Below are 20,753 nucleotides of genomic sequence, written 5' to 3'. Positions count from 1 at the left end.
AAACTAGAGACTGACTCCACCAGCCCCCTTCCTACTACAGAAGACAATTCTTTTTCCCCCAAATACATGCACCAGCAAGCACATCTGTCACAAGACAGGTCAGAGCTTTAAGCCCAGCCGCCCCCCAGTGGTTTTGTCACCTCACACACCCTATCTAGGAGACTCTCCGTAGCTGTTCCCTCTTTTCAGAAACACTGATGTCTTCCTGCCCTGCGCTCACAATCACACCTGGAGTCCCCTTTCTACCACGCAGACCTCCAGCTAACCGTCCTTCCAACCTCTTCATCCCAACCTCATTAAAGTGAGATGTTCCTAACATGTGGGAGAGGCGGAGACAAACAAAGAGATCCACGGTTGCCTGAGACAGAGACACACAGACTGTCAGAAGAAAAAAAATACAGAGAAAGGGAGATACATTTGAAAAAACTCTCCAAACTTTCTAATATCTTATCCCAGGCTCTCCCACTCTTATTTTGCCTCTATGCCCTAGGTCTCCCGCCTTGGCTGGGCAGTGTCCCTTGCAAGTACAGCATCCCCTCAGGTCCCTTCCCCCACCGCTCCCAGGTGGTCCCCCTCCTGCCCCCCTTCTCACCTCCGTCTGGGCGCAGGGCTCGGGATGCGCGGTCCAGGGCTGGAGTCTGGGCTGGGGGGTGTGCGGTGGGGAGGGGGGGGGGCGGACAGGGCTACAGCAGCGCAGCCTCAGGGCCACCCCCACCCCCCAACCTGGCCCCCAGCCCTCCAGCCGGCCCAGCCCGCCGGGCCGCGAGCCGGGACCACCCGCGAGAAGCGCAAACTTTTTTTTCCCTTTTGCAAAAACTTTTTCTCTAGCCGCTGGCGCGCCGCCGCTCTTCCCGCTCGCCCCTCACCTCCCTCCTATTTCCCTCCCTCTTGCCGTTCCGGAGGATGAGGCGGGGTAGCTGGAAGCAAGAGAGGGGGTGCCGGGCTTATTGCACCCCCAGGACCCCCAGGATCCTCCCCCTCCCTTGAGGCACCCTATACTGCCTAACACCCCCCCCCCGCGCTGAACATGCTGCTGGTAGTGGGCAGTAAATCCCGGCGTGGATCCCTGGATCGGCTGCCTACGAAGAGGCCCTGAATCAGAGCCAGAAAAAACAAATTGAGAAATATATTGGGGGGCGGAGGGGTGACGAAAAAACTCACCCGAGAAAAATAATATTGGAAGTAGGGTTGTCGACTTTAGTTGGTGCTAACTGGGCATTCCATAACTATCCTGTAGTTTTTCTGCCGGCCTCACCCTTTGGATAGAACATGAAGGGGTTGGGACAGATTTGGGGTGGAAACAGGATTGGGATAGAGTTGGGTTGGGAGCCCTGGGCGGAAGGTGAGGGGTCCATGGAGCATAAAAGGGAGGAGCAGCGGCTGAGGCTCTGGGTGCAGCGCAGGGCCTGTGTTCACAAAGGTGCTAAGGAGCCCTGAGACTGAAGCACTGTTCCCGGAGAACTCCTACTTTCCTTCATCTCGGAGTTCTGGAGACTGGGGCCACCTCTGCACCTCTACGCGGCACTCTCTTTCTGCTCTTCAAGGCTGTCTGCTCCCTCTGCTGGTCTTTCTGGCACATGACACCTTCTTCGAGTCTGACTGGAGGCAGGGGAGACTGGGGAAGTGAAGGAGTAGGAGGCTTAGGTCCCCCCACCAAAGCCCAGCTGGGAGCCCATGCAGGGGTTGCATAAGCCCAAAGAAACAGAGGGGCACACCGGCAGAGGCTGCTACTGCAGAGTGGTAGTGTCTGATAGGGGAGTGCCCTGTCCCTTTGGACTTGTGTTGCCATGGTTACCGGATGCAGGGGAAGGGGCAGCTATTTTAATCTCTCTGAACTTTCTTTATGAGAAAGGGGAGAAGGCATGGTGGGGGAAAGGAGCCCCTTCTTTTTCTGTCACCCCTCAGATAGCCCTCCCACATCCTAGCTCTGCTTCCAAGAACCACGCCTCCTTGGGTCTGGAGAGCCAGTCAGTTAACTGTTCAGTGTGAGGGTCAAGGGGAAAGGTGAAGCTAGGAGGAGGTCTGAGGCCTGACAAATATATGTATTAACTGTGGGAGGACAGATAAGGAGCCCTATTTTAGCCTCCCTCCCCCACATGACTTTGACCCAGACAGTTATACCCAGAGGGTCAGGCAAGATCAGTGATAACTGGAGAAGAGACCTTACACATGCCCCTTCCAGGGAGCTCTTTTTTTTTTTTTTAATTCATTTTTGGCTGTGTTGTGTCTTTATTGCTGCTCTCAGGCTTTCTCTAGTTGCAGCAAGCAGGGGCTACTCTTCGTTGCAGTGCGCGGGCTTCTCATTGCAGTGGCTTCTCTTGTGGCGGAACACATGCTCTAAAAGCGCAGGCTTCAGTAGTTGTAGCACATGGGCTCAGTAGTTGTGGCACACGGGCTCAGTAGTTGTGGCACGCGGGCTCTAGAGCACAGGATCAGTAGTTGTGGCGCACGGGCTTAGCTGCTCTGCGGCATGTGGGATCTTCCCAGACCCCACGGTATCAAACCCGTGTCCCCTGCATTGGCAGGTGGATTCTTAACCACTGCGCCACCAGGGAAGTCACAGGGGAGCTCTTTAGAGCGCATTGCTTTCTCCTCCCCACCCAGGACTCTAGATCAGCAATTCTCAAACAATTTGGCTTCAATGTCCCTTTACATTCTGAAAAATTACTGAGCTTTTGTTTATGTGATTTATATCAATTTATCATATTAGAAATTAAAACTGAAAAAAAAGTTTGTAACACAAGAATACAAAAGCACACATCCCATTAACAAAGATGTCAGGAATGTGATGTAATCTCATGTCCTACAGTCTCTGGAAAACTCCACCATAGGCTGTGGAGATATTGAAAATTAAAAAGGCATATAACATCTTAGTTTTATTATGAAAATAGTTTTGACTACATGAAAGAGTCTCAGAGACCTCCTGGAGGTTCCCAGGCCACACTCTGAGAACAATTGCTCTGGACCATCATCCCAGCCCTTCTTTATGACTCACACTTGTTGATTTTTTTTTCCTCATTTTTATTAGGAAAGTATAAACATTTGCCTCCCTGATGGGTCCTGCCCCCCCCCCCCAAGAAAAACCAGAGAACTTTTCAGGCTCAGCACTCCTCTCTCTGGACTCCCATTTCCGGGGCTCTCCCAAACACCTCCTGTCAGCCCCTTTCCCAGCTCCCTCTTGAGCCTCCCTTCAAGCACTTCCACAGCCCTTACACTTGGCCAGCCTGTTTCCCCCAATCCCAAGCCCAATGGGCCCTTGGTCTGCTTCTTCCTTCTCTCACTTGAGGACTTTCCTCTGGAGAGACTAAGTGATTTTTCTCTGCCTTCTCCTTCCCACCCTCCCTCCCTCACCTCTGCCACCTTCTCAGATGGCTTAGGGTAGGAAATCATACTTTCTGGGTAGACTCCTTTAGAGGACACACTTTCCCCATCTCCCCACACATTGACCAGCCTGGGATGTGCCAGAGTCTGGACAAGAAAGTGCCCATTTGGGTCCCAGAGGGGTCAACCCATTCATATTGCCAGGTGACCCACTGGATGAAGGTATGGGTCAGGAATCTGATGCCTCCAGACACAGATGCCCTTTGCCTAGGAACCCCTAGTTTGATCTCTTCACTCCAAACCCCCAGGTCCTCTCGCTAGCTGCAGCCACAGGCCTCTACCACCATATCTGGCACATCTGTCTTGACCACGTTGCCATCACGGTCAAGGTAGAGGAGAGAGAGAGGCCTTCGGGCAGTAGGGACACAACAGGAAGTACCCAAGGGCCAAGGGTTGTTGGCCTTGAGGAGGCTGAAGACAGCAGAATGGAAGGAGGCAGCAATGCCTGGGCTGCCAGCCAGGTGCGGGGGACACTGCCCACTGCAGTAATTCAGCTGGTACCCCTCAGGCTGCAGGATCCAGTCCCGCCATCCCAGTTCCTGGAAGTCTACATAATGGTCTCGCCTACAGCATAAGGGGGTCTCAGGCTCACAGCTGGGGGTCCTCCTCCTGGCCCGGCCTGCTCCAGGCTCTTTGGGCCGGGTCTTCAGCTCCAGGAAGGGCCGCTGCTCTCCCGCTGTGTCCAGGAGCTGCTGAGTTTGGGGGGCAGCTGTGCTGTTGCCTTCTAGCGGTCTGCAGTCCAGTTGGAGTTTCAAGACACCAGACTCCTCATGCCTCAAGCCACTAGAGGGCAGAGTCAGGGCGTGCCAGCCCGGGGCCGTCAGTTGGTGCTCAGCCAGGAGGACGTGGGACCCTCGGCGTCTCCTCCTAGGGCCCCATCGGAAAATCCTCAAGGAAAGAGTGCCAGGAAGGGTGGGGAGCACGTGCAGCCAGAGGCGAGCGTGGTACAGGTGGTGGGACCGAGGCGTGGACAGGTAGAAGGTGAGCGTGGAGCTGCAGGTGGAGGCGGAGGAGTCTGCCGGGAAGATGGAGAATGGATTGAGGACTGCAATCGGAGATGTGCTGTCCCCTGACGCTCCCGCAAGCCCTGCCAGCTGCTCCCCCTAGCTCCCACCTTTAGAGGAAGCAGGGACTCCGAGGCCAGTCCTGCTCCAACTCTTCCTCTTCTTCCTGTGCCGCGCTCCCTCTGCTTCTGCTGTCGCTGTCATTCTCCCCTCCCTTCTCCCTTTCCCCGCCTGCTCTCTGCCTGTCTCTCCCTCACCCACCTGTGATGGCAGCAAAGCTGATGACCTGCTCCCCATTCGCTGGAACCACACTTCCCCGCTGCAGTCTCCGGAGGGCTCTGGTCAGAGCTGCCTGGGGTAGAGGATGAGTTATTATGGGACGACCAGTCAGGTGTAGCCCTTCGAGGATCTGCTGCTTGGCTAGCTCAAGGACCAGAGCTCGTTCTGCTTGGGGTGCCAGTGTGGGGCCTCCACAGGAGGGACACGCAGACCCTGCCCTCTGTGCCCACACCAGTGCCCACAGCAGCACCAGCTGGAGCTGGACATCAGAGAGTCCCATGCTCCTGGTGAATGGCCCTGGGTCAGGTCGGGAGCCTCGGGTGGCTGTAGCTCCTTCTGTTGAGTCTGGTTGCGTGGAGGCCAATGAGGGCACGGCGGCAGCAGACAGCAGTGCCACACCTACCCTTGGCCAAGGGTAGAGCCACCTGTCTTCTGTTGCCTGGGACTCAGGAAGGCAGACAGTGGACGGTCCGATGGGTAGCTGTGTTCAGTGTAGTCTGCCAGTTTGACCCTCACAGCTCATGTCTGGCTACTGACTGGGGCCTCTCTAGAGCCAGCAGCCTAGGGCTCCCTCACCTAGTGGTCAGCAGGCAGACCTACCCTCTGAGCCCCAGGATTGGCCAACTGTGCTGCCCATCAGGTCCCTGCAGGGGGTGGAGGTTCCCCCCTGGAGCTCAGGTTTCACCATCTGGCCCTGGTCACGGAGCTTGAGGCAGGGGTATGGGGGTGGGGGGGCTATGTGGACACGCATGATGCAAGAAGGAGGATGATTTCACATGCTCAGTCCCCAAGGTCTGGGGCTCGGGGGAGGGAACTCCATACGAGCAAGGTGGGAAGGGCAGTTTCCCCCATACCTACAGTCTGTCTAGCTTGCCCATCCACCACTGCTGCAGCAGTTTCCATGAGGCAGCTGGGAATCCCAGTGGTCATTTCTCTGGGCTGGAAGGTGAACTCTGGTCTTTTTATTTCTAGCAATGGGGCTGGGACAGTGGTGAGAGGCTGGGGGTGGGAGGAACGGAGTCCTCTTGCCCAGGCCAAGGTGGCAGTGCCACGGGGCACAGAAGTCACCCCCTGACCTTGCCTGTGCTGACCGCTCAGAGTCCAGTTGGACTGGAGCACAGTGTGGACGAGGGCTGGAGCATTGGTGGGGGGGGGGAGTAGCATGTTACTGTGATGTCTGGGGAAACCTAGAGAGGTGGGGGTAGTGGTGATGCAATCTTACAGCAGGGCAGAGTCCATCAAGGATGGCAGAGGGGCATGGGAGTTGGAAGGGCCTGTCCCCAGCTGCTGGTTCTCTTTCAGGGCACTGTAAGAACTGCCCAGATTTGGGATATCCTAGAAGTGCTGCCAGCCTCTGTTCATGGTGGTGGGAAATGGAAGGTTTATGGACTTTTTCTTTTTAATTAATTAATTTATTTTTGGCTGCATGAGGTCTTCATTGCTGCGTGAGGAGGCTACTCTTCATTGCAGTGCACGGGCTTCCCATTGCGGTGGCTTCTCTTGTCGCCAAGCACGGGCTCTAGGCACGCGGGCTTCGTAGTTGTGGCGCACGGGCTTAGATGCTCGGCGGCATGTGGCATCTTCCCGGACCAGGGATTGAACCCGTGTCCCCTGCACTGGCAGGCGGATTCTCAACCACCGTGCCACCAGGAAGCCCAGGCTTATGGACTTTTAAGAACAAAGCATGACCAGTACAGCAACCTTAGTCCCAACCCCAGCCCTCCTTACCACACTGCTCGCTGGCTTTAAATGGCCTAACCAAGGCCTCATGCCAGCCTTTCTCCCTGTGCTCAAGTCTCTTCAAGAAGCTGGGAGGAAGTGAGTGTGATTTGGAAATGTGCCCCTATTCCAATTTATTAGTCTCCCCACTATTCAGCCAGTGGGGGCTGTCAAGAGAGACTGCTAGATCTGGCACAGGGGGAGAGGTGGTGCCTTGTGGGCTAGGGCTCAGTACCACCAGTGTCCACCATGTGGCAGTGCTGAGCCACTGGACAGCAGCAGGCTTGGCGCTGACCAGCTTCCCAGGGAAGGGGCTGCTCTGGGGAGTGGAGAGATTCAGAGCACTTCCCAACCTCTTACTCTGGGGACCCTGCCTCTACACCAGAAGACAGAGAAGCTGGTCCCTCAGCTCTCTCCCCTCGCCACTGCTGGAGAGCAGAAGCTGTCGTCAGGACCACATCACTGCTAACTTCGATTTGGTTTTGGATCTCATCGCTGCTGACACGTGGTAATGGAGCGTGGTGATGGGTGCCAGGCTCTTCCTAGAAACTTAGGGCACCTGTGGTGGGGAGGGGGCCAATGAGAATTTTAGATGCTCCTCGCCACCCTAGGTCTTGAGTCATATTCAAGCCCATCTGTCCAGGGCTCTCCCCAGCTCCCTCTCTATCCTGAGTGACAGCCCTCTACCCCCTGGGGTCTGGACCACAGAACTGCAAAGCAGAGGTTTCTGCCCATGGTATCTCAGAAGGCTTACCTGTGGGTGAGCCTGAGTCAAGCAAAGCAAGAGGAAGTGGCTGCAGGAATCATTGACCCCATCTCTCCCCTTCCCTCTGTGTCAGATGCCCCCAATTTCCAGCTCTTCCTACCCTCTTTCTGCTGTGCCTGGCCTGCCCCTACCTCCCTACTGACACTTACGTCAGAACCCAGCTATAAATATGCTCTTAGCATCTTAGTCACTTTTCTCAAGAAGTGCTCCCAGGTTATAAATACCCCAGCCATCTGCCTCCCAGGCCCGCCCTACCACCAACCTGGTTGGGGGCTGGGGGGTAGCGACAGGCTTGAGGGTGGGTAAGGAAGTAGAATGAGGGTGGGTAAGGAAGTAGAAGGAGCCTGAGCGATTATCTTGCCCGAAAGAGAAAAGCCTGACCAAGTCTAGAGTTAGGGGCCAGGGAGCTCCAGAAGAAAAGGTTTGGAAGAAGACAATTCCACTCCTCCTTTTTGTCAAAGACAGAGCCAAAAAGGAAAAGGAATAATACTGATCCTTCTAAATTTAGTTTATTTTAAAATTTGCTATTTTGTTCATCTTGTTTTTTTTTTGCATTGAGTTTGATTTTTTAAAATATTGCATTAAGATCCTATTTATCTTGACTGATGAATTTTTTGGCATCCCCTTAAAATTCTGCCCCCAAGGCAAGAGCCTCGCTTCTCCTCACCTTAGTCTTGGCCCTGGGGAATGAAGCTATAGTTGGAGGGAGGGAGGTTAGATCTGGGGGACGGGTGGATTGGGGGTGGGAGACAGCGGTGGAAGGGGGAGGCAGAGCCACCAGAAGACTTCCTTAGATTCTCTGCTTAGATGAAGAGTTCCTCAAGTCAAAGTTGGGATAACTTCCATGAGTTTGGTCCTGAAGCCCCACAGCTCAGATTTGCAGCCCCCCAGGAGGTCTCTTTCAGACTTTCTCCCTTTAGGGTTCCATTTCCAAGGACCTCAGACCTAGATAGGAGGGGGTTATATGCTGAGCAAACACTGACATCACGTTTCCCAAAGGACACATGGGTTTTGCGCAAACTCGGCCTTGGGCTGCAGACAATATTGACCCCATGGTTCAGGGCTGTCCAACCAAAGGGAGGAGATGGTGGGGGAAGAGGGCAAAGGTCTAGAGAGGACCCAGTCTCAGAGCAAATGCCCCCCTCTCCTCACCCCAGGCCTTCCTTTTCTTCTCCTTGTCCCACTCAAATGGCCCTTGGCCAGTTCCAGCTTCCAGACAGGACTCCTGGCTGGAGCCCTGGGGGTGAGTGAAGGGAAGGCAGCCAGCTGGGAGCCATGCCTCTGCCTCCCCCCATGTGTGTGCCCTCAGGGTGTCACCTACTTGCTGACTGAGCAGTGATCTGTCTCATTTCTTGGAGCGAGGACAGAGAGGGGAGAGGGGCAGGTAAAACCCAGGTCTTTATTAGCCATAAGACAAGCAAAGATGGTTCTGGGAGGGAGGAGGGGGACTAAGAAAGAAGAGGAAGCAGCCTGGCGAAGGAAGAGTCATGATGTGTGGGATGGACGTAATAGCTCGGCCCTAAGGAGGGTGTGAGGAGAGAAAAGTGGGCCGGGCAGGCAGGCTCTGTGTCATCTGGGGTGTCAGTCAGGGTCCTGGCAGGACATAAAAGACCCTGTCTGTCTTTGCATCACTAAGAAGACTTAATGAAGGACTTCTTTACAGAGGTATGGGCAGGGTTAAGGGAACCAAGGAGGGATATTGAAGCACCCAGGGACCGGCAAGAAGGGAAAGCCATTATAAGCCCATAGCATGGAAGCAGTGAGATCAGAACTTAGGCAGAGCCGGAGCCATGGAGGGGGTGGGGAGCTAGACAGGAGCTGTAGGGACATGGACGCAGCCACAGTCACACAGAACCATGGAACCTAGGCAGAAGGAGGAGGAATAAGACACACCCTGACCTCTGTCTCCTCCTATCCTTTGATCTTCTGCCTCTGTCTCCTCTTAGTCAAACTCAGCAGGAAGCCAGAGGCCAAGGGAACTCAGGTGAGTCAGACCCCAAGGGTACGGAGCAGGACGGAGAAGGACAAAGAGTGATGAGAGTGTGCCAAGAGAGCCTTTAGCAGCCCATTGGGCAAGTAAGAGGAAAAGGGCTCAAGACATGGAGAGGATCGAATGTTTGGTGAATCTAAGGAAGGGCCTCTCTGGAGATCCAGAAAAGCAGAGGAAGGGGCTGGGTCAACTCATCCTGGAGTGGGGGACATTGAGTAGAAGGGGCAGGGATGCATAGTGGGTTGTGGGCTGGATTAAAGTTGGGCTATGGAGGGCTTCCCTGGTGGCGCAGTGGTTGAGAGTCCGCCTGCCGGTGCAGGGGACACGGGTTTGTGCCCCGGTCCGGGAAGATCCCACATGGTGCGGAGCGGCTGGGCCCGTGAGCCATGGCCGATGAGCCAGCACGTCCGGAGACTGTGCTCCGCAATGGGAGAGGCCACAACATTGAGAGGCCCGCGTACCGCAAAAAAAAAAAAAAAAGTTGGGCTATGTGTATCTGTCTGGGAACCAGATGGCACTGCTCGTGGTTGGAGGTGGATGAGAGTCCCTAGGGTGGTGGTTGAGCACGTGGAGCTTGCTGGAGGGACTGTACTCTGGGAGAGGGGCTGGTCATTATGAAGATGGTACAGTGACTCTCCTTAGATGACAGTGCTTTGATGAAGATCTCCTCACGTCAAAGTTGGGATAATTCTCATAAGTTGCTCAGGAAGAGGGAGTCCATCTTCTGGACAGAGGCAGTAACGGGGCCACCCCCTCCTCTCAAGGAAGAGCGCCTCCGTCAGGGCATGTTTGCCTACCCCACCTCGGGCTGCCGGTACCACACACAGACTAACTGCACCCACACGCCTCTACCACCATGTCAGGTATGTCAGTCTTGACAATGTTGCTGTTCCTGTCATAGTAGAGCAGAGACAGGGGGCGCCGGGCAGTGGGCACGCAGCATGACCCCCCTCCGGCAGTGCCCGCAGCGGTGTTGGCCTTGAGAAGATTGAGCACCGCGGTGTGAAAGGAGGCGGCAATGCCAGGCATGCCTGCCACGTGCAGGGGGCACTGCCCTGTGCAGAAGTTCATTGCGTAGCCCTCAGGCTGGATGATCCAGTCGTGCCAGCCAATCTCACGGAAGTCCACAAAGAACTCTTGTCGACAGCACATCCTGGACCTACCCTGGCAGTCGATGCCTCGCCGGCGAATGCGGTGCTTGCCCCCAACTCTTACACGGGCTGTCACAAAAGGCCTATGGGCAGCCCCACCCAGGATGACTGGGCTCCAGGCTACTTGGCCTTCAGGGACCAGCTCCAGGATCAGGTGCCCCTGACTGCAGGCAGCCTGAGCTTCAGGCCCCAGGAGGAGCTGGTGCCAACCACTGTCATCCACCTCCAGCAGGTGCTGAGTGGCCAAGGTGAGGTTGGTGCCACGTGGGCTGAGCACGAGGACCCTCACCTTCAAAGTCCACGTGGTATTGGGAGGGAGCTGCACAAAGAACATGAGGCTGGCCTGCTGGACCTCCAGGCCGCCAACAGTTCTATCAGAGGAGAAGTGGAAATCAAGACGAATCTGGTCGATGCTGGAGAGACCTGTGGATACAAGAAGCCCCAGTCAGTGTGGCTTTCTGAGTCAATTCTACCAACTACATATCTATTCTCAGCATGCTTGGATTCCCTTTGTTCTTTCTCGACCACACTGTTGGCATTAACTACCCCTTCCTTCTTAAAAATCTTTTCTCTCTTGGTTTCCATGACACAACTCTCATGATTCTTCCTTGATTTTCTTTGCTGGCTTTTCTTTCTCTCACCATCCCTCCATCCCTCCAATGCAAGAGTTCTCCAGGGTCTGTCCTTGACCTTCATTTCCTTTTTTTTTTTGCCGTGCAGCACGTAGGATCTTAGTTGCCCGACCAGGGATAGAACCTGTGACCCCTGCGGTGGAAGCGAGGAGTCCTAACCACTGGACCGCCAGGGAAGTCCCGTTTCCTCTTACTCTACACTGAGAGGAGCTCTGACCCACACTCACAGTCAGCCAACACAAATTTTGTGCTGGTGATTCCCAAATCTGTATGTCCAGTCCAGATCATTTTGCACCTCGGGAATCACCAAGCTTCACGCCTAAACTTCTAACTGTTTAATGTTGCCACGTCCTGCCAGCATATTAAAATCAATTTATCCCAAGTAGAAATCATTATTTCCTCTCTATGTACCTCTCTTTCCGTTCTTAGAACTGGTGGCATCATTACCTTCCTTATCACCTTTAGAAACTCCCCACATCCAGTTCCTCATCACAGTGGTTCTAACGGCTATGCATTTCTTCCTGTACCAGTTACTGTTGCCCAGTTTCCCCTCTTCATCCCTCACCTGACCTATTGAAACACATTAACTGGGTTTCTGTTCCCTCCACTCCTGCTCTTGTCAGGATCACGAACACCTTCCACGTTGCCAAATCCAATGGTTTCATCTCTTTATGTTCGTCTTACCTGACCTCTAAGCAGGTAAGATGACACAGTTAACCATCCCTTCCTTCTAGAAATACTTCCTTCTCTTGGCTTTCATGACTCTGGCCACTCCATCTTGGTCTCTTTTGCTGACAGCTCCTCTTCCTCTGCCTGACCTCTAAATGTTGGAGGTCCTAAGCTCCCTTCTCTTCTCTATCTGTACTCTTTCCCAGAAAGAACCCATCAATTCCCCTGGCTTTCAATTTCATCTATATGCTGATGACTCCCAGATATCTATATCCATGGCCCTGAGCCTAGGCTTGTGTATCCAGCTGCTGATCTGATATTCCACTTGGATATCCAATGCTATCTCAGACTTTTCGTGTTCAAAGAAGAACTCTAGATTTATCCCCTGCAACCCAAATCTGTTCCTTCTTCAATCTTCCCCTTCCCTGTAAATGCACTGCTCAAACCAAGTCTTGCTTGCTGTCATTCCCTTCTTTGAAATTATCTGCAGACCTGTCAACTCTATCTCCAGTTCATAATATAATTTCACTTATCCCCACCTCCTCTACCATACATTAGTTCAACCTGCAATCATCTTTTTCTTGAACTATGGCAATAGCTTGCCAAGTGGTCCACTCTTGCACCCAAAACCATTCTTCACATATCAGCCAGAGTGACCTCTTTTTTTTTTTTTTTTGCTGTGCCTCATGGCCTGTCGGATCTTAGTTCCCCAACCAGGGATCGAACCCGTGCCCGCTGCAGTGGAAGCGCAGAGTCTTAACCACTGGACCGCCAGGGAGGTCCCAGAGTGATCTTTTTATAACATAAATCTGATCAGCTTAATCCTCTCAAGCTTAAAACCCTTCAAAGGCTCCCCATTGCTATTTGAATGGGAATAAAAGCTAAACCCCTTAACATAGGAAACACGTATGATTAGGCATTCTGCCATTTAATGACTATAGTCTACCTATACTGGCTTTTTTCTGTTCCTTGAACTCACCAAACATGGATCCACCTCATGGCCTTTGCACTTGCTATTTCCCCTGCCTAGAATATCTTTCCAAGCTCTTTGAATGACTGGCTCCTTTTTGGCATTCAGCGCAAATTCACCTCTTCAGAGAGGCTTCCCAGACTAACTTAGCTAAAGCAGCCTTCAACTCTACCCTCATGTCTTTAATACATTATCCTGCTTAATTGTCTTTATAGCCACTATCACTCTTTGTAATCATCTTGGTTTTTTGTTCATTTGCTTCTCCTCCCCTCCCCTTCTACCCCTCCCTGCTCCCAGCTAGAATGTAAACTCCATGAAGGTAGAGACTGTGCTTGTACGGTTTACCACTGTATCCCTAGTACCTAGTACATAATAGGCATTCAGTTAACATTTGGTGAGTGAATGGTCTTTCATTCTTTAATTCTTATTTTACACTGATACAAGAATTATTTTCCAAAAAGGCTAGATCATAAAATTCATGGTTGCAAAAAACCTATTGATGAATAAAGCCAAACTCTTTTTTTGGGGGGGGGGCCTCTCACTGTTGTGGCCTCTCCCGTTGCAGAGCACAGGCTCTGGACGCACAGGCTCAGTGGCCATGGCTCACGGGCCCAGCCGCTCCGCACCATGTGGGATCTTCCCAGATCGGGGCACGAACCCGTGTCCGCCGCATTGGCAGGAGGACGCTCAACCACTGCGCCACCAGGGAAGCCCAAAGCTAAACTCTTTTAGGAGGCAATTAAATGCCATTATGCTTTGGCCTTAGCAACCCTTATTTATTTATTTATTTTAAGTAAAGGATGCTTTATTGTGGGAATGCCACTGATACTCTCATGGGCATAAAAGAGCAGAAAATAAAGTTCATCTAGACTTAGTGTGAATTGTAAGGTCTGAAATAAGGTTGCCCTTGACAGCTCCCAGAGCCAACAAAATCTCTCTCATCTCACTCTCCCTATGTAAGTCTACTCCATTCTTCTCTTTCTGTGGATCTACCTCTTTTGTTTCCCTGTCACCTTCCTCAGGTCCCAAAACGGTGGCCCTAGCTCCTGAGTCTACAGACCTTTAACTTAGCTCTTCCTAGCTAAGTGAACTGATCTTTCAGTGTTCCAACTCCAAAATCCTAAAAGAAGAGTCTGATTGACCCAGCTAATCTTTTCTTGCTAGGTCACTAGCACCTAACATTTAGAACCTCATAAGTCACCCCAGTTATGGTAGGCAGACACAGGACCAGCAGGGGCTGTGATAGACCATTACAGTGTTGACCCCCAGGGAACAACACCTCCCAATATTCATGGTCTTGTGCAATCCCTTCCCATATTAATTCTGGGCTTGGCGTGTGACTTGATTTGGCCAATGAGATGTAAGCAAGCATGACGCAAGCAGAAACTTAGTAAGTACTTACACTTTGAGGTAGGAAAACTTTAATGCTTTAAAGAAACTTGGGCTAGACTACTGAATGATGAGAAGTCATATGGAGAGAGACTTCGGAGAGACAATCTTAGATGTTCTAGCCCCATCTGAGTTCCTAGCTGAACACAGTTGCTTGAATGAACTCAGTTACACCACATGGAGTGAGAGAACTGTCCAGAATAAGTCCAGTCGAATTACAAAATCACAGAAACTGTTGAATTTTTTTGTTTTAAGACTCAATGTTTGAGCTGATTTGCCATATTAATGGATAACTAAAACAGAAATTAGTAACAGAAGTGGGGTACTCCATAGCAAAGACCTAAAATATGTAGCATTGGCTTTGGGACTGGGTGACAGCCAGAGGATGGAAGGACAGCAGGGAGACTGTTAGTGAAGTCTGGAAGGACAGTGAGGAAATTGCTACTGGAAGCTGGACAATGGGAAACCTGTGTTATGTATTGGCTATCATCTCTGGTAACTGGAAGCTAGAAACGGTAACTAACAGAATTGTGCATTTAGCTAAAGATATTTCCAGGCAGAATGCTGAAAGCGCCATTTGGTTTATTTTAGCTGCCTATGATAAGGCGTTTCAGGAGTGAGATGAACTAAAGAACGAACTGTTCAATTTTCAAGCAGAATTTAGAGAAAACATTTCCAATAGGACTTGCTAGATGGAACAATAAAATATTTTTTTTCATCCCTCAACTCTCTGTCTGGCAAAAAGTTTATCAAACTAAGAAATGGTCTCAGGGCAAAACCCAAATCCAGGGCACTGCCAGTAAAACATAGTTTCAGAGCGAAGATCAAAATAATAAAGGGGGAACTGTAAGACCCTTTGTTAAGATCTAACATCTTTGTTAAGATCTAAAATGTAAGATGTTCTGTAGACCCTCTCAACTAGACAGAGGGCTTCTAAGAATCTTAAGAGTGTTATCCCACTTGTAAGAGGATATCCTGACTTGTAACCTAAAGAGGAGGGTCTGTCTTGATAAGAGTGGAGTGCCTTTTGTCTGAGTAAGTAGACTGTAATTTATAATTTAGAAGGCTCAGAGTGTTAAAGAGAATTTTAATAGTGAAAGCGGCACCAGTTTGGACTAAAAGGGACAGAGATGATTCAAAATGAAAAGAAGTCTCCGGGCTCCCAACTTCTTTGGGCAGCATGCAGGCCGAGAAAACTACTTAGCCGCAAACACAGGTCATTTCCTATTTAAAAGGAAAGACATCTCAGAGGGTGGCACTAAGAGCTGAGAGAATGAATCTAGAAGTCTAGGGGAGCAATGGTAGGCTCTCCTTAAGAGGAGAGGAAAATCCTACCAGTGGGCAGAACCAGGCCCTAACCAAAGGAATCCTGGATTTGGGGTAGACTGAGATATGTGCCTGGCTGGATGTCAGAATTTTCATGGACCAGTGACTGCTCTGCGTCTCCCTTCCCCATCCGCCATTTGGAACAAAAGTATCTATTTATTCCGTCCCTGAATCAGCATTGTGTGTTAGGTATGTGGGAGGCAGATAACTTGAATTTGTAGGTCGTAGGCAGTGTTGTGTTGGTAAATATTTCACAACTGGATTCCAGAGGGGGAAAAAAAAAAGGCCCTGATTTGTAGAGTTTGCCAGTTTCTGCGGTATAAATTCTCCCATCCCGGCCAATTTCAAACTATCAATGTGATGCCATTGGATGCACAGTTGGGAGATGTTCACCATCAGCTCTCATGAGCCAGTATGAGCCAGTTTCAGGACACCATTGAAGGCTCCTACCCTAGTTTCCCCAGGGCCCCAAGCTCTCTCTCTTCATACCTCCAGCAAGAACAATTCTCAGATCTTTCTTTCACACGATGGTGGAGATGATAGCTTAAATTGGAATGAAAACTTCAAACTGAAATATTTAAATGTAAAAGATAGAATCCAGGCATCATTCTCACCTCCAAGTTCATTTCAGGTCACGCCCCCTGCAGCCTAAATGTTGTATTCATTCATTGATTAGCAAATATGTGGAAAGTATATAGACTTTGAAGTCAGACAGAACTGTGTTTGAATTCTGCCCCTTGTAAGCTGTATGACCTTGACCATGTAAATTATCTTCGAGTCTCAGTTTCTGCATTCTTAAGATGGGAATGATAAAGTCTACTTTATGGAGTGATTGTAAGGATGAACTGAGAGGAGGCAGGTACACTAAATACCTGGTAACTGTTGTTACTGTCACAATGTGCCAGGAAACTGGGCTAAGTATCAGGGATACAAAGGTGAAAAAAAAAACCAACCAGGATTTTGGTGTTCACGGTCATTTGTCCACCTTGTGCTCATCCACTCCAGACTACTTTTTAACTCTAAATGCAGTCTGTTTCTTTACACTTTTACTCATGTTTTTCCATTTAGGATGTTGTTTACCATTTTCTACCCACTGAAGTCAAACTTACTCTACAATGCCAGCCAATTTGCAAACTTCTTCTGAAAGACTTCCCTGACTTACCAGGTCCCAGTGAATTACTTCTGGCCCATTAAGCACTTGTGTTCTCATCTAGCATTTATTTCACTCTGCCTTATATTCTAAGTAATTTATTCCCAGCAGCAACAACTAAACCCCTCATGGGCAGGAGCTGAGTTTTCTACTTTCAGTTCCCTCCCACCTTATCCTTTCTAAGTACATTACCTGTATTAGCTCACTTATTCTCTCAACTATCCTCTCATTATCTCTGTTTTGCAAATGAGAAAACTGACTATTAACAACCCAGGACACATAGTAATAAGTGGCTGAGCAGGGAGTTGAGCCCAGTTTATCTGGCTCCAGAGTTTGTGTTCTTAATCATGAGCAGAAACCCCCCCCCTTTTTTTTTTTTTTTGCGGTACGCGGGCCTCTCACTGTTGTGGCCTCTCCCGTTGAGGAGCACAGGCTCCGGATGCACAGGCTCAGCGGCTATGGCTCACGGGCCCAGCCGCTCTGTGGCATGTGGGATCTTCCCGGACCCAGGCACGAACCCGTGTCCCCTGCATCGGCAGGCAGACTCTCAACCACTGCGCCACCAGGGAAGCCCAGAAACCCCCTTTTGAACTAGAATAGGGTCTCATCCATCACTGGGGGCTCTAGACATGGTCGAGCTGAACTACAGAATGGTTTAGCTGTTTATTGAGCATCTACTATGTTTGCAAGAGGCAAAGTGGTAGAGTGGTCAAGGTCATGGATTCCAGGCCCAGGCTGTCTGGCTCTACCACCTACTGGTCATGTGACCTTGAGCTAGTTACTTAACCTCTTTGTGCCTCCGTTTCATCACCTCTAAAATGGGGTAACAATAGTATTTGCCTCACTGGCTTGTTGTGAGGCTCTCAAGGAGTTAGTATATTTAAAAGGCTTAGAACACAGTAAACACTACATAAGTGTTATCTGCTTCTACTATACACTAGCCTCTGATGATAAGGTGAGGAATAAATGACAGTTCCTGACCTCAAGGGGTTGCATTCTATGGGAAGACAGACTTCATAGAAAACCTGGAAACAGGCAATTCCTTGACCATCATCCAGGTTCAGGGTGAGCATGTGAGGGCCACCAGAGAGTGAGCCCCTCACCTTCAGGTCAGGGTGGGTTTTTTCAGGATGGGAGTGTTAGATCTTGAAGGGAGTAGATGCTGACCAAGGGAAAGGGGCCAGGAATGGGAAAGGCCTTCTAAACCTAAGAGAGAAGAACTTGCAAGAAGCTCAGAGGCCAGAGAGATCACTTGTTTGTGTTCTGGTTCTCAGATCCTGTCTCTGAATTCTGTCTCTTTTTTTGGGGGGGCCGCGCCTCACAGCTTGTGGGATCTTAGTTCTCCGACTAGGGATTGAACCTGGCACTGCCCACGGCAGTGAGAGTGTGGAGTCCTAATGACTGGCCCACCAGGGAATTCCCCTGTCTCTGAATTCTTGATCTTCTTTCCAGCTGCCCACTAAATTCTCTAACCCCTCTGCCCTCTACGGAAGGAACTTTCTCATCTTTATCCTCTATCCTTTAAATACCTTTCTGAGTCCCATTTTGGCCCTGTTCTCACGCGGGAACCCGAGGTAATCAAGGCAAGAGGACAGGAGTAGGGTGGAGAGGTATTGTAATGCCAGTGTTTTACTTTTCTCCCTTTTACCCAAATGATGTATCTGGGGGAGTGGGGTACAGAGAGGCTGGATCCCAGGGCCAGAGGGAGGACAGACTCTCTAGCTCCCAGACCCTGGTCCAAGGCCAGGAAGTGTCTGGGCTCACATCATAGTCTGTGGAAGTGTGTGGGCCTGCAGAGAGAGGAGCCATGGGAGATAGGGGCAGGCAGTCTCAAAAGAAATGAAACGTACCCACTTCCCAGGTGCCCATTGGTCAAGTCTAAACTACAAAGAGAGAGCCTGGTGGTGGGGGTGTGGGGGGAGCCTGGGATTGGGAGATTACATGCTGTGGGAGGCAAGAGTTGGGATGGTTTTGGGGAGAAAGTCAGGCGTTAGACTGGGGAGGAAGTTTTTCCCTTCCTTAAGAGATCGGGTTTGGGGGAAGATCTACAGATCAAGAACCCACCTGTCTCAGCAAAGCTGATGATCTCATACTCCTGTCCCCTGTCTGCTTCTGGAAGCGCCCCCTGTGGGGACCCATGGAGGCGCTGCAGCGCAGTCCTCAGAGCAGCTCGGGACACAGGCCGGCTCAGTGTCGGGCGCTGGCTGAGGTGCAGCTTGTCCAAGATGCTTCTCTTGGCCAGATTAAGAAGCAGCTCCCGCTGGCTCTCCAGGTCCAAGGCGGGCCCCCCACATGCCAGGCACTGACTGTCAGCTCTGGGAGTGGCCACTGCGTCTGGAGCCAGGAACAGGAAGGCCAGGAGCAATGAGGAGGTCATTGCTGGGGGATGCCTTCCTTGAGCAACACAGTTGAGATAGAGCCGCAAACCCCGGGGCTCAGGGTCTCCACAGCTGTGGTCTCAGCTCCCTCCCAGCCGCCAGGGGCCCCGGAAGGAGAGTGTGTCCAGCTGGCATTACTCCTGGTTGCAGGATATAGAGCAGTCAAACATCCAACTTGAGAGATGAAGCCAGTTACAGGTAGAACTTGGCAGAAGCCATATAGTCAGTGAAACTACAGAGTGGGGGATGTGAGGGGAGGTTGGTTTGTTTGGGGAAAGAAATGTCCCTGGGCCAACTTTGGGAGATAGTGGGTTACCCATGTGAGCTTCCAGGCCTGGGAACAAAGGTTAGAGATGAAATTCCTCTTCAGATCAACAGCCTTGCTCGGAAGCCTGGCAGTGGGGGGTGGAGGTAGGGTGCGGAGATCAGAGGTTTTAAGATAGAATGTTAAAGAATGACTTTCAAACAAGAGGGGGGTCATTGGCAGGACACTTTTAGGTCATTGTCATGCAGGTTGTTGTTTTTTGTTTTTAATTTATTTTTGGCTGTGTTGGGTCTTCATTACTTGATTATGGGATGCTACCCCTAGGGGTGTTATATGATATACAGTATACGTACCATTTTACCTTTCTTTTTCTTTTCTTTTGGCCGCGCTGCGCGTCTTGCGGGACCTTCCCCTCGGCTTGTGGGATCTTAGTTCCTCGACCAGGCATTGAAACTGGGCCCTCGGCAGTGAAAGCGCAGAGTCGTAACCACCGGACCACCAGGGAATTCTCCATTTTTCCTTTCTAAAAGTTGAAATTTTCTGAATTCTGAAACATGTCTGGCCCTATGGATTTTTAATATGTAATTATAGATCTGTAATGATTATCTGAGAGTTTTGAGATTTAAATAATTTTGTAAAGCGCTTTACGGTGGCTGGAACAGAGTTAAGTGGCTTAATAAATGTATATTATTATTCTTGTTACATAGGTTTGTTTGCGGGCCAGAGTACCCTCACCTCTAGATGTGCTGAAGAAATTCTGCCAATATTTGCCCTTCTGGACTCTCCTTTCTTAGAGGCCATGCCCCCAATCACCATCTGTAGTGCAGTTACTTAAGTCATCTCTGCTGCTTACCACTATATTCCTAGCATTGCACATAGGACCTACAATATAATATAGGTGTTTAAAACATATTTATTGAGTGAATAAGTTCTAGAATACAGGCTTACAGGCTGGTTATAAGAAGTTACACTCAAGTCACCTTGATTGTATTTTTGTGTGTCACAGTTTCTTAGCTCTCTTCAACAAGGGCTGATCTTTTTTCTTTTTTTCTGCCGAGTGGCATGTGGGATCTTAGTTCCCCAATGAGGGATCGAACCAGAGCCCCCTGCATTGGAAGCACAGAGTCTTAACCACTGGACTGCCAGGGAAGCCCGTCTTTTTTTTTAAGCACTGTGATAGAAGTAGATTTATTATTCAGTTTCTAGTATAAATTTATTTATTTATAACATAAGGGTTTTATTGAGATATAATTCACAGAACATAAAATTCACCCTTTAGAGTATATAATCAGTGGTTTTTAGTACATTCACAGAGTTGTGCAACCATCACCACTAAGAATATTTTCATGATCCCCAAAAGAAACCCTGTACCTATTAGTAGTCACTCTCTAATAGTTTCCCAGCCTACAGGGACTGATCTTATATCTAACATTTTAATATTCCTAATTTCATTCATGGATATAACCTTATCTTGAGGTTGGGGGAGGTAGTTATACTGCTATTTGTTTCATGTCTTAACTACAGTACGTAGTTCCCAGACCCCCTCACATCTGAAGACTTCAGTTGCTCCCCTTCTCCCTGGCAAATAGTTGGGGAATAAGAGGTTAGCAAAAGCGGGGGAAACAGAGGAGGGCTTCTCTTAGGGCTGGATGCCTCATGTTTCTGCCTTAGCTGTTCTTCAGTT

General features: G+C 50.3%; 2 protein-coding genes across 2 annotated transcripts; both read right to left on the bottom strand.

Annotated features, from left to right (window-relative positions):
• Positions 1–3,052: 3,052 nt before the first annotated feature.
• INHBE (inhibin subunit beta E) lies at positions 3,053–5,213 on the bottom strand. Its single transcript, XM_004276533.3, has 2 exons — positions 4,647–5,213; positions 3,053–4,396 (listed from the first exon to the last, which is right to left on the bottom strand). Exons 1-2 carry the CDS (start codon positions 4,942–4,944, stop codon positions 3,639–3,641), a joined length of 1,056 nt encoding a protein of 351 aa, XP_004276581.1. The 5' UTR covers positions 4,945–5,213; the 3' UTR covers positions 3,053–3,638.
• Positions 5,214–9,815: 4,602 nt separating this feature from the next.
• INHBC (inhibin subunit beta C) lies at positions 9,816–18,987 on the bottom strand. Its single transcript, XM_004276532.3, has 2 exons — positions 18,491–18,987; positions 9,816–10,713 (listed from the first exon to the last, which is right to left on the bottom strand). Exons 1-2 carry the CDS (start codon positions 18,801–18,803, stop codon positions 9,968–9,970), a joined length of 1,059 nt encoding a protein of 352 aa, XP_004276580.1. The 5' UTR covers positions 18,804–18,987; the 3' UTR covers positions 9,816–9,967.
• Between the last annotated feature and the right edge of the window lie 1,766 nt (positions 18,988–20,753).

This window comes from Orcinus orca, chromosome 11, assembly GCF_937001465.1.
Source record: "Orcinus orca chromosome 11, mOrcOrc1.1, whole genome shotgun sequence".
NCBI lineage: Eukaryota > Metazoa > Chordata > Mammalia > Artiodactyla > Delphinidae > Orcinus > Orcinus orca.
The sequence above is the reverse complement of the archived record's forward strand: the minus strand, read 5'-3'. Positions and strand labels throughout refer to the sequence as shown.